This window comes from Tursiops truncatus, chromosome 1 (genome assembly GCF_011762595.2).
Source record: "Tursiops truncatus isolate mTurTru1 chromosome 1, mTurTru1.mat.Y, whole genome shotgun sequence".
NCBI lineage: Eukaryota > Metazoa > Chordata > Mammalia > Artiodactyla > Delphinidae > Tursiops > Tursiops truncatus.
Genome location: NC_047034.1, coordinates 131,085,659 through 131,097,997, shown reverse-complemented (window position 1 = coordinate 131,097,997; position 12,339 = coordinate 131,085,659). Strand labels below are relative to the sequence as shown.

The following is a 12,339-nucleotide window of genomic DNA, read 5'->3' as shown; positions in this document are numbered from 1 at the left end:
AGATAATCATCAGAACAATCAAACCCAATAAACATCATGTTAGGTTTGGAACTTTTTTGGGGGGGGCATTTCTGGTTTATGTAATGGGCAGCAAATATCATGTGTACTAAGAGACAGTGGTGCGTTAGGATTCTAGAGGTCAATAGTTGGTGAGGACTCTGACCAGACTTGTATCAAAAGTGGGAACTTGAGATGCAAAATAGTTGTCTTGGCTTCTTCCTTAATGGACGATTCAACTTGAGTGATTTCATTGAAGCCCTATTGTACATAGGGTTTAGAATGCAGAATGAACAATACTGGAGATGAAATTTTTTTTCCTGGAGAGTATGGGAGGGCAACACAGAAGGGGTTCAATTGGGTCTCACTCCAAAAGGAGTTTGATAGATTGAAAAGAGAGAAAAGGTATCCCAGGGCTTCCCTGGTGGCGCAGTGGTTGAGAGTCCGCCTGCCGATGCAGGGGACACAGGTTCGTGCCCCAATCCGGGAAGATCCCACATGCCGTGGAGCGGCTGGGACCGTGAGCCATGGCCGCTGAGCCTGCATGTCCGGAGCCTGTGCTCCGCAGCGGGAGAGGCCACAACAGTGAGAGGCCTGCTTACCACAAAAAAAAAAAAAAAAGGTATTCCAGACAGAGGGTGTAGCATAGGCAAAGGCACAAAGGGGTTATAAGGAATTACAGTGTTTTAAGAAAATTTTGGACTGACAGGTGAGGTGGTAGGTAGAACTGGATTTCTGTCCTTGAGGAATGTATATGTGCATCTTAGTGATGAATAAACTTTACACTCAGGTTAAATACAAAACTAACAAATTTAGAGGCTCTATTATTAAAGGTCAAAACCCCGCCATGACCATTTATCTGTTATGTAAATGTGAGCTGTCATATTTCAGAAACCTGGAACGAAGTATCAAATACTTTTCTTTAACCTCTTTGCACAGAATTTTTATTTCAGAGGGTAGAAGTTTAATTCCATTTTAAGCAAAGCAGAAAATATATTTTATCCTTACTTTGTCCTTAAAATTATGACCTAGATGATATGAAAGTCTGTACTGATATGTAGCTAATGGGAAGAAGGCTTGTAGCAGACTGTAAAAGAAGTGTCCTCCATCTTCAAGAATTGAATATCAGCCCATGACCCAGATGGAGAAAAAGAGGAACCCATTCCCAAACATTTCCCCTCCAAACCTTTTTAAAGCAGTCAGGACTCTCTAGGGGCACGGATTTCCTTCTGAGCAATTATAAGATAGGGAGACAGATGCCTCCTTTTGAGGGTCTAGGAGAATTTTAACTCGTTGACTTGGCCTAGAGAAAGTGGGTTCATTAAGAGAGATCTTCTAGCCATGGGGCTACCAAGCCTCTTTTTAAAAAAAGTGTTTTCCTACCAACCAGGAAAGAGTATCTTTACTCTGCAGAGGAAAATGTATAATGGTAAAAACACTTGAGAAATCTTTTCCTCAGATAACTGAGGGAGTACCTCCAGGCAAAGTTCATATTTCTAAAGGCCTTGACAAACACAATGTTCTGAGATTTTGTTTAGGCAAAGGTTATAATATGCTATACTTCCTCATTTCTGAGTAGTTATCTATTATAGCACCATTGATTTAAATCATATCCTTTCAGGAAAAATATAAAAACACTCCTTTATATATATATGTATATATATCTCCACTGTGAAGTGCACTGATGTCTGTAACTTACTCTGAAATGAATTTTTTTTAAAGGCCAACTGAGTGATGAATAGATATGTAACAAAAAAAATAGTAAAATATTAATTGTGGAATCTAGGTGGTGTGTCTACTGTATCATTCAACTTTTCTGTATATTTGAAATTTTTCATATTTAAGGAATGTTAAAATATTAAACAACTTTCAACATACTAAGGAAATGGATCAAATTATAATTTTTCAGGTAATAATTATGGTCTTAGGTTTACCTCAAAATTTTGAGGCAGTTAAAGCGTAACCGTGAGAATTCGGTAGAAAAAATTCTTTATTCATTAGTGGTGTCATTGTTTTCTGCATTGGAAAGATCCTTCACTGTGCATACGATTTTCATTGCATATGATTTTCATTGAATAGCCACTAGCCAAACATGACTATACATTATCTAAATTTATTTAAATAAACGTTAGATTTATTTTAAAATGATAGTAATGGAGGTATAGCAGATTGAGCTGAATTATTACCAACCCTAAGAAAATCTTTGAGGAAAAAAAATTTTAATATTCCTAAACTAATATATTCCCCTGATATTTACTGCTTTTTCTTACAGTTCAGGGTTCTTTCTATTTGATGAAGTTCCTATAAATCTAGATTTTATTATATTTGTTTTAGCAAAATAGATCAGTAATTTAGATAAAAAGAAAATAAATTTTGCCTGTAGCCCCAAATGACACTTAGTGGCATTAACTGATCATATGTAAACACTGTAACAGGCTAGGAAAATGTTTCTGATTTCATGTGGAGCACAAAAAGCTTAAATTACTGCACGTTTTCTACCTTGATGATTGAAACCACATATAAAAGCACATACAACGGAGAAAGCAGTGGAGCAAATGTTAAATGGGATTGTTTAGGGTGATAGAGAGGGAGTGTGAGTAATTTTTGTTTTCTTTTCTGGCCTCCACAGAATTTTCTATTACATGGTTATGGTTACTTCAGTAAGTAAAATAGTAATAATAAATATGAATTTCTAAGACTGACCACTGAGTTTGCTTTTCAGCAGAGTCAGCACAGCAGCCTTCATCCTTCCCTTGCTCCTGTTATCACCAGTTTGCAAAACCTGGTCGGCACAAAAAGAGCTTTGGATCCTTCCCCAAAAAACTCAGGTATTACTTGAGACACACCCTCAGCAAAACAATCCTGTTACCCAATTTAAAAAACTTTTTTTAAAATTTTTATTGGAGTATAGTTGATTTACAATGTTGTGTTAGTTTCAGGTGTACAGCAAAAATATTTTTAAGTCTTTGAACGTGGCCACATAAGCCCCAAGCTTTCTGAAAGGCCTGTTCTAAAGGAAGGAAAGCCATAGAGATTCGTTTTTGGAATATGCCTTTAACTTTACATATGAAAAAGAGAAAAGCAGAAATCTAAAGTACTTCATAAAGTAAAACCATTTCCAGAGAGAAAATTTTAAAATGACAGGTCCCTCGAGGAAGGTCAGAAGTGCATATCCCGTCATGGGTGGGGTGGGGAAGGCATCTTTTTAAGCCTTTCCTTGGGTAAGGTTATCATTGATTAAGGTGGAAAAATGTTCAGTGAAACAAAAATGGCTCACCCTCCAAGCCATTTAATCACCGTATTCCAGGCAGCGGCTGCTACAAGCCATCAGCTTTTGTCAGACCAAATGATTATGGCCACATCTATCTCAAACAGAGAGGACTTGTTTAAAATAGAGGACATAGGGCTTCCCTGGTGGCGCAGTGGTTGAGAGTCCGCCTGCCAATGCGGGGGACACGGGTTCGTGCCCCGGTCCGGGAGGATCCCACATGCCGCGGAGCGGCTGGGCCCGTGAGCCATGGCCGCTGGGCCTGCACGTCCGGAGCCTGTGCTCCACACGGGAGAGGCCACAACAGTGAGAGGCCCGCGTACCACAAAAAAAAAATAAATAAATAAAAAATAAAATAAAATAGAGGACATAGCCCCTGATTGATGGTCACCAGTTTGAATTTTGAGAAAGGGTATAATGCCTGCTTGCCTCAGTATTCCCTCCTGAAAGACCTAGAAAATGATACCATTTTCATGGGACAATATTATATCCTAAATATATTGTCTCTTACTTTTAAAAAGTTAATTTGCTGTTTCTTCATAGGCACAGATGTGGGACTAAGGACCATTGAGATAATCAGGGTAAGTCCGTTATTTTGCTTTTTTTCTAATTTGTGTTGCATAATATGTACATCTTTCCCTCAATACAATATATTGGATTGTTAGTGTGTTCTTTTAAGTTACTGAAGGCAATATATGGTCTATGTAACACAAGCAGTCTTAGGAAAATATAGTAAAGCACATACATGACCACTGTGAACTTTTTGGGGCACCACATTCACTTCATTTTGTGCACTGTGTTTACGTTTTAAAAAACAAAAAATGGTATCACATTAGACATACTCTTGTAGCTTGTCTTTTTTACTTTAAAGCATGGACTTTTAGCCGTGTGAATAACTATTTTTTGACAGCAGATGGTATGATTTTTGTCAGTTACATAGTATTCCATTGTATGAATGTGCTGTAATTTTTCTTAACCAATGTCCTCTTATTAAACAATTAGCATATTTCTCAACTTTCGCCATCTTTTATAGCAGAATGTCTTTGTATTTTCTTTTTGGCTCATATCATGGGTGATTTCTTTAGGATTAATTCTTAGAAATGAATTGTTGAGTCAGAATCCACACTTGTTTAAAGGCTTTTATATATAATGCCAAATTGCCCTCCTGAGAAGATTGTGCAAAATGCATTTCATTTCATAAAGTTGTCAAATCCTGATTTTCAGACTCCTGATAATCCTGTGCGATTTTTCAGACTCCTGTGTGATATCCAGAATATTGGCAAGCAGTTTTATTTTCCTTATTCTTACCATTAAATTTGGGATTCAAGCAATAGTGAAAAAAATTATGACCTTGTTGTAATCATGGATCAACTTCAGTAAAGTGATATCCAGCTTAACTTAGTTCTCTGGACTCAATTATAGCTGTGTTTAAAGACACTGTACCATTTATTAGCTCTATGACCTTTGTCAAGTTACTTAACCTCAATTTGCTTATCTGTAGATTGGGGGTGATAACCCTTGCCTCCCAAGGTAAATCTTGTTGTGTGGATTAAATGAGGTGTAATGCATACAGTATACTTAGCATAGTACCTAGTTCATCGTGAATGTCCAGCAATTCATTATTATTAACTACAGCTTTGACTAAATCTGCCTTATTTGTTCCCAGTATCTTTCCACCAGCGTGGCAACTCAAATGTTCCTCGTATGGGGAAGTTAAATGTACCAACATGTGCATAATTATGGATAAACTAAGGAAACATCACAATGGATTTGAACAAAGCCAAATTATTCCATAAATTTCTCCTCATTCCAAGATTTATAACATATCATTTTATGTTTCCTTAGTCATTTCAGCTGCTTGTTTTTACAGACTTTTATAAAAAGGCCTGCTCCTACCCACCCTGTTCTCCCACATACGGTCCGAGCAGAAACTTCATAATGAAACGCATCTTACCATTTGCATGTAGGGTTTTACTATTGATGCATTCAGAAAATAGAAGCTAGACACAAACACTTTGGAAAACAGAATATTAAAGTTGCTGTCATTTTGTTCTTTTTCCTTTGTCCAACTTTATCGAGGTGAAATTGAAACACACTAACCTGTGTATATTTTTAAGTGGTCAGGTAAAACTGCAGAAGCCTTGCAACCCTGTAGGTCCCTTTTCTGCAACCACTCCCCTAACATTTATGTCATTGTTGTCATATGTTTACATCTACATAAATTGAGAACCCCACCAGACAATGGTATCATCTTGGCTTTAAACTGTCCTGCATATTTGAAAAAACTTAACAAGAAATTGATCGCATTTTACTGGTTCTTTGCATGTTGAGTAACTTAGGGGTTTTTCCCAGCCCTGGTGAATGTTATTGCTGTGTAGACTCTGAAGAATGCTGGTGTTTATGTTTTAGCAGGCATCCACCCAGTTAGGCTCAGACTGAAAGTTATGTCACCTTTTGTAAGTGGTAGTTCAAAACTCAGTTCAGTTCCCGAGTGTGGGTCTGTCCCTCATATGCGTGGCTTAGACTGAACCTGAGAATTCTGTGGATGCACTCACAGAGGGACAGGATCCCTTTCTCTGACTCTCTCTACTCTAGCTTTCTTCCTTCATTCTCCAGCCATCAGGGCTCCTTTTCCTGGTTCCTCTGACCAGAAAGGTGGGAGTTAACATCAAAGTTTTAGCAGTTTGCCCCACCTTTACAGCTCCTTGACTGGGTCTTGTCTTCAGGACAAAGCTGCCAGGAAAACAACGGGGAGATACACCCTCTGCTGTCGTTTCTCCAAGTTTTGGCTCTCCACCACAATTTCTTTGAGTTTCTTTACTTTTCAGAAGTCTTAGGTAGTTGTACTTTAAATTTTGACAAGAGGTCTTCATTTTCATCAGTAGGAGAAAGATGCTATAGAGTGTGCATGCCACCGTGCTGAAACTGGAACTTGTCACTTATTCTTTTAGTGATTTTTAAAATGTTAACCCTGGGATATAAATGTGGGGGAAACCTGCACAAAGGCCAGAATCTCTTCACCAGGGCTGGAGTGAACAAACGGCCTCATCTCAATCTCAGAGAACATTTTCGGTCGCATGTTACTTCTCTCTCCAAACTCTGTACTCACTACAGTGGGTGTCTTCAAAGATCCTTTGTTCTAGCATAGTCCTGCAGCTCTTTCAGAGCCAAGTGTGTTTGTTCACACCCAGAAGAGCATGAGATGTGCAGTAATTTAATTGTAAACACCATATGAGGACATACTTGCCAAGTTCTGCATCAAAATTGGCCACTAAACTGAGCAGTAGCATAGGGTTGTCTTTCTTTGTTTTTTTTGTTTTTACTCCTCCTGTTGCCTTTTACTGAGCCCTTTCTGTGGGCCAGGACTGCACTATATCACCTCATTTAATCCTCAGATCAACACTGTGAGGTAGGTGGTTTTCTTCCCACTTTATGCGTAGGGATGGAAGCTCTAAGACGTTAAGGAACTTCTTTAGCACCCCCAGCTAATTAAGTACTCCAGCTAATTAAGAGCTGAGACACTGGTCTTTCTGACTTCAGAGGCGCTATGGTTAACTCCTGTGGTACCGTAGCCTCCTGCATCAGGAGGGATTTTATTCAACAGCTATCTGGGGACAGTCAGGTTGTGGCTCTTTGTTAAACATATAAGCCTTGTTTTCCTTTGTTTTTTAGGAGCTCAGCGATGCCCTTGGAATCAGTATTGCTGGAGGAAAAGGAAGTCCCTTAGGAGATATCCCAATATTTATTGCCATGATTCAGGCCAGCGGTGTGGCCGCACGTACACAGAAGCTTAAAGTAAACAAAGGGGATGGTGAAGTGCTCTCAGCCTGTGATGCGGTGGGTGGGAGAGGATGAGGCAGCCAGGGGCACTGTGCTTAAAACTGGAATTCCAGCAGCTATCAGAGACCCACACTGAGGGCAAAATGCATTGGAGAAAGTTTATACCTGAAATTCATTATGTCCCTGAACATATAAAAATAGTATCGTTTGTGTCAAAGCTTCTCAATGATAGAAGAAATTGCAGCTCATTTGCAAAGCCTCCCATATCATTTTTAGCACCTCATTCCACCCAAAATTGATTTTCACCTGAGAGATTTGACCTTAGACTCTTCCTTCCACCAAAAGAATCAACATGGGCTTCCCTGGTGGCGCAATGGTTGAGAGTCCACCTGCCGATGCAGGGGACACGGGTTCGTGCCCCGGTCCGGGAAGATCCCACATGCCGCAGAGTGGCTGGGCCCGTGAGCCATGGCCGCTGAGCCTGCACATCCGGAGCCTGTGCTCCGCAACAGGAGAGGCCACAACAGTGAGAGACCCGCATACCACAAAAAAATAATAATAATAATCAACATCCTTATGAATTTTTTCCCCCATCGCTCCTTAATCTTAACTTAGGTAGAAAAAATAAAGCAAAAAACATTTGGCTTCCTCGGTAGAGCTTTATTGAACAGGTAATTTGTACACCCCACTATTACTGGCAAATGGATGTATGCAACACTACCATTACCAAGGTACAAAAGGCCTTTTAATAATCAAATCTGACCCCTTTCTTGTTTCTCTGATTGGTCTGTATTTGGGGAAAGCCATAAAACTTCCTCATGCTTCTGGAACACGCATACACAGTAGAGACACAGAATCTTCACAATAGCCACAAATGGGAAATATGACTTACAAAGAATTTTAAGCATTCTTCTCAAATTTAATTTTTCTTAATGATCGTGATTTTTCTCCCACTTTTGTACCTCCAGGTTGGAGATCGGATTGTCAGCATTAATGGGCAACCTTTGGATGGGCTGTCTCACGCGGACGTGGTTAATCTGCTGAAGAACGCCTACGGGCGCATTATCCTGCAGGTATTGCGATCAATGGAACTCGCAGCTGCGAGAGGCAGATAAGTGGTGTGCAAAAAAGATTGAGCGTCACTGGCAGGAGGCATCACTGCCCAGCAGGGTGCCTGCCGATGTGAATTATGAAGGTTGAAAGCAAGAAATTATTATTTGTATTCAGAAATTCTTTAATGCCACCCATACAGGCAGTGAACATGATTATATGAAAGCATAACAAGGGGAGAAAAATTACCCTTTGCTTCACATGATAAATCAACAAGGCTTTTAGCTTCTGTTGTTCTTTTGTAAATCAAAGTTTGCAAGGAATAGAAAATGATTTCTTTTCTTATGCCCCAAAACTGTGTCTGAACTGCCCAAGTGCACTCCTTTTAAAGGAAGGGAAAAGTAACTATGCTCTTTCTCCTGTAGCATAAATGATTGCCAACACTGCTAAATGCTTACCACATAGTAGTCATCAACTAAGGCAGACAATCATGTTTCAGCTGTGGTCCCCAAGAGTATTGTCCAGAGGCACAGGGAAATATACCAGGAAGTAAAAACGAGGTGTGCTGTTAATCACCCCTCCTTCGATTTCAGCACTTTGAGTATCTCTGAGATTGATATCGTGTAGTGAGTGAGAGGCAGCGTACTGGCAGCAAGTTTTGTTAGTGAGTTCCCCCCAAAATGTATGTTTATAATCACCATACTTCTGCAGGGGTAGTATTAAATGGTTTATAGGTAAAAAAAATAAAACCCACCATTTCTTATCTCAGAGAGAGGGCAAGCCAGCCCCTCCAATCATTCTAGCCTTTAAATAATCAGTTCGAATTGAAAAACCATAACTTTAGGGAGGACCAATTTGTGGTGCTTAACTCTCACATCTCAAATGTCTAAGTCCAAAGTGCTGAAACAGACATTTAAGAAAAAGTCAATGGCTTTCAGTACGTGGGAAGGGAATCGTAAAGTACTGCCAGTGGTTTCAAGGGAGTTTATGTGGTAGGCAACATGTTATTCAGTGATCTGGGTCCCCAAGTTTCTGTTGAACACAAACAGGAACGCTGTGTGGACTGGCTGTAGAGTCGACTTCCTTTGTCCTCATCCTCAGGGGTTACCTCTTGTTCCACCTTCCACTGCTTCGTCATCCTCAGAACCTGCAAATCCTTGCTTTTTCTTGTTTGCAGCCCTTGCTCTTCCTTCGAGTTATGCTGACCCCTAGAGGCCGTACAAGTGCAATTCTTCAATCGCAGAGCTGTGGCCCATTAGTTATACAGAATTTTACCAGGAAGTTATCAAATGATAACTATGTCAAGAAAAAAAAAGTGTTTCCCTTAGCAGAATCTAGTATTATTAACATTTTTATATACCAATATAATTTGTTCGGCTCCACCTTCTTCACAAAGAATTGAGAAGACACAGTGTAAAAGTGTAACATTACGTAAAGTACTTTAAGTGGAAATGAACTCATGTTCTCCCATGAAGAATTAACCCTTCATTCAGCCAAATTTGCCACTATTCACATACTTTTGAAGGGATTCCTTATTTTTCCTATTTCTGCATTTTAAGAAAATGACTTTTGGTTTCAAAATGTTCTCGTGTTAATCACATTAGTTGGTGGTGTCATTTTGTAACAGGTGATGTTAAAAATGGAATCCTTTGGGCTTTTGACAGTTGTGATCTACACAACTCTGGGTATGGAGCACATGTGCTCTCAAAGGCTTTAAACACAGAACTCAGGAAATTTCTTACGCCCTGCAACAGATGCCTTTCAGTTGCATAGTCGTATTCACTTTAATTAAAACAATGTGCATGGAATGGTACCAGCAATACAATTATCACAGCTGAGTTGTCAGTAGGTAATCATTTTTATTATCAGGTGAGCCAGCCCATTGTCAGAGTAGTAGAGAAGGTCAGATAGTTGTGTCTGATGATGTGGAAAAGACTTATTGTCGGTGCACATGGGAAGCGGTCAGCAAGTGCTGATGGCACAGGGAAGATTAGGTCTGGGTCAGTGGACTGGAGGGTGCAGAAGGGGAAGAGAGTCGAGGAGACAACTTCTGGAAGCTTCTCCCCATAGTTTAACTTGCTATTGCTAGGTATAGTAAGGAAGTAGATATTTCTGCCCTTAAAGTCTGATGGTTTCTTACTGTCAATTATAGATTGGTCAGTGGGGATTGATTTGGGTATAGGGGTCATTTCAAATGTTCTCAACTATATTTGCTTCTGTAGTCTGATAGTTTGCCTGGTTTAGTGCTTTTGTCTATGAACTACCACAAAACCTTTTTTGGACAAAATAAGGTAACCCAGACTCTCTTCTAGAAAATTTCATTTTTACCTCTTTCTTTGACAATATAGAAGATAAAAAGAGCACATCAGGGATTTTTGTCACTAAATGAACTTGTGGGGCTTGTTCTGGATCCAAACATTTTAGAATGTAGAATGTGGATGGAGGCAGCACTAACTAAACCAGGGAATATAGGAAGGGCATGTTGGGAGAGAACATTGTATTTTGAGGCATCCAGGTGGAGATATCCAGCAGGCAGAGGAAATGGGCTGCCAATACTCGGGGAGACTTCAGTGCTGGAAACAGGATAAATAAAGCCATCTGAGGCTTCTTGGGGTCAACATCCCCACTGCCTGGCACATTATACTTCATAGATATTGGTTGAATAAGTGAATGTAAACAGTGGAGACAAAGACAGAGGATCAAGGCTTGGAGTCAGCAGCAACTAGGGAGAACAGGAGAAGAGAGTCTGAAGTCAGGGAGATTAACTAAGGGTCTGTCTATAAAGTAGTTTGGAGGTCCTTGGGGACACCCTCCAAAACACAAAAAACCTGATGTAAGAGGGCCCCACTGCTGGTTAGGAGAGAGAGATGTGTCATGTTCAGGATAATATAGAGAAAACAGTGACTTCTCTTGTGCGCCCTCTTTAGAAAATGGAAGAGAAAAAATAAGACACAGGATTAATTCAGGAGGTCCAATATCCAACAACCAGGAGTTTAAAAAGGAAAAGCAGAAAAATAAAAAAGAAATGAAATAAATTTAACTTAAGGTCCATTAATCAGTGAGCAAAATAAATAAAAGAAGAATAATACCTGTATACTACATTCTAAAACTTTCAAAGAGAAAAGTATAAGCTACTTACAAAAGAACAAGAGATTCAAATGTCACCTGACTCTTTTTCAGCAATATATTTCTGAGAAAATTACTTTAGGATATACTCCAACAAAAGAGGAAAGTAAGAGAGAGGGAAGCAGGTGGTTCCAACACTAAGGAACATGGAAGTCCCAGGACAGCTGTGCAGCAGGCAGAGAGAACAACTTGTCCAAATCGGAGCAGGAGAAGAGGGCTCTAAGGGAAACGCCTCTGAATTAGAGGGAAAAAAGAGGAACAGATAGATTACCTTGTACATTTAACTGAATTGGAGGTTTAAGATCCAATTAAATTGGAAAGTTTGGGGCTGAATTAGTGATAAGTATATACAAATTAAACAAAATAAGATCATTATTGACCTTGAGGACAATAAACTTATACCAAAAAAAGAGAGAGAGAGAAATGTAATCCTAGTATAGTAGTTGGCTCAGTATGAATAACATTTATATAAACATAAGTCATAATAAAACTGATAGAACGAAACATCGTAATGCATGAAATATTAGTAGCATGAGAGTTTGTGATGTGTTCGTGGAGAGGAAAATATAAGAGAGTTAAATCTTTAAAGTTGAAATAAGAGTTTCAGAAATCATTAAAACTACAAAGGTTTAAGTATATCTAAAGAAACATAAGAAAGAAGTAGAAGTTAAAAACATAAAAATTAAGTGTAAGATTTTGGCAAGCTAAATTTTCATCTGTTGGAATAGGGAGTCTATTGATGTCATCAAGATGATAAATTTCAAAATAGTTTTATAAAGTGTATTATTTAGCTTACACCTCTAGAATTGAAAAGAGAAATGTTCAGTGTGTATCTAGGGAATGAGAGTGTTGAATTTTTTTTATCATGTACTGTAATACTTAATTTTTCATCATGTGAACACAAAAGGAAATATACTAGGAAAATCTAATAGAAAAGAACCAGGAGTTAAGAATACAGGTACTAGACCCTAAAGGAGAAAAGAATTTTAAGAATAGCACACTTGAGCAGAAGCAAGAAGAACTACAATCCTGCAGCCTGTGGAACAAAAACTACATTCACAGAAAGATACACAAGATGAAAAGGCAGAGGGCTATGTACCAGGTGAAGGAACAAGATA

At 39.0% G+C, this 12,339-nt stretch overlaps 1 protein-coding gene across 8 annotated transcripts in view; it reads left to right on the top strand.

Moving 5' to 3' along the window:
* The window catches only part of PATJ (PATJ crumbs cell polarity complex component), a 359,130-nt gene that overhangs the window by 322,538 nt on the left and 24,253 nt on the right, over positions 1–12,339 (top strand). For all 8 annotated transcript variants that reach the window (XM_073789059.1, XM_073789054.1, XM_033865626.2 and 5 more), the window contains 4 exons: positions 2,720–2,825; positions 3,809–3,846; positions 6,938–7,060; positions 8,014–8,118. In XM_073789059.1, coding sequence (XP_073645160.1) covers positions 2,720–2,825; positions 3,809–3,846; positions 6,938–7,060; positions 8,014–8,118 — 372 coding nt within the window. The remainder of the gene's footprint in view (positions 1–2,719; positions 2,826–3,808; positions 3,847–6,937; positions 7,061–8,013; positions 8,119–12,339) is intronic.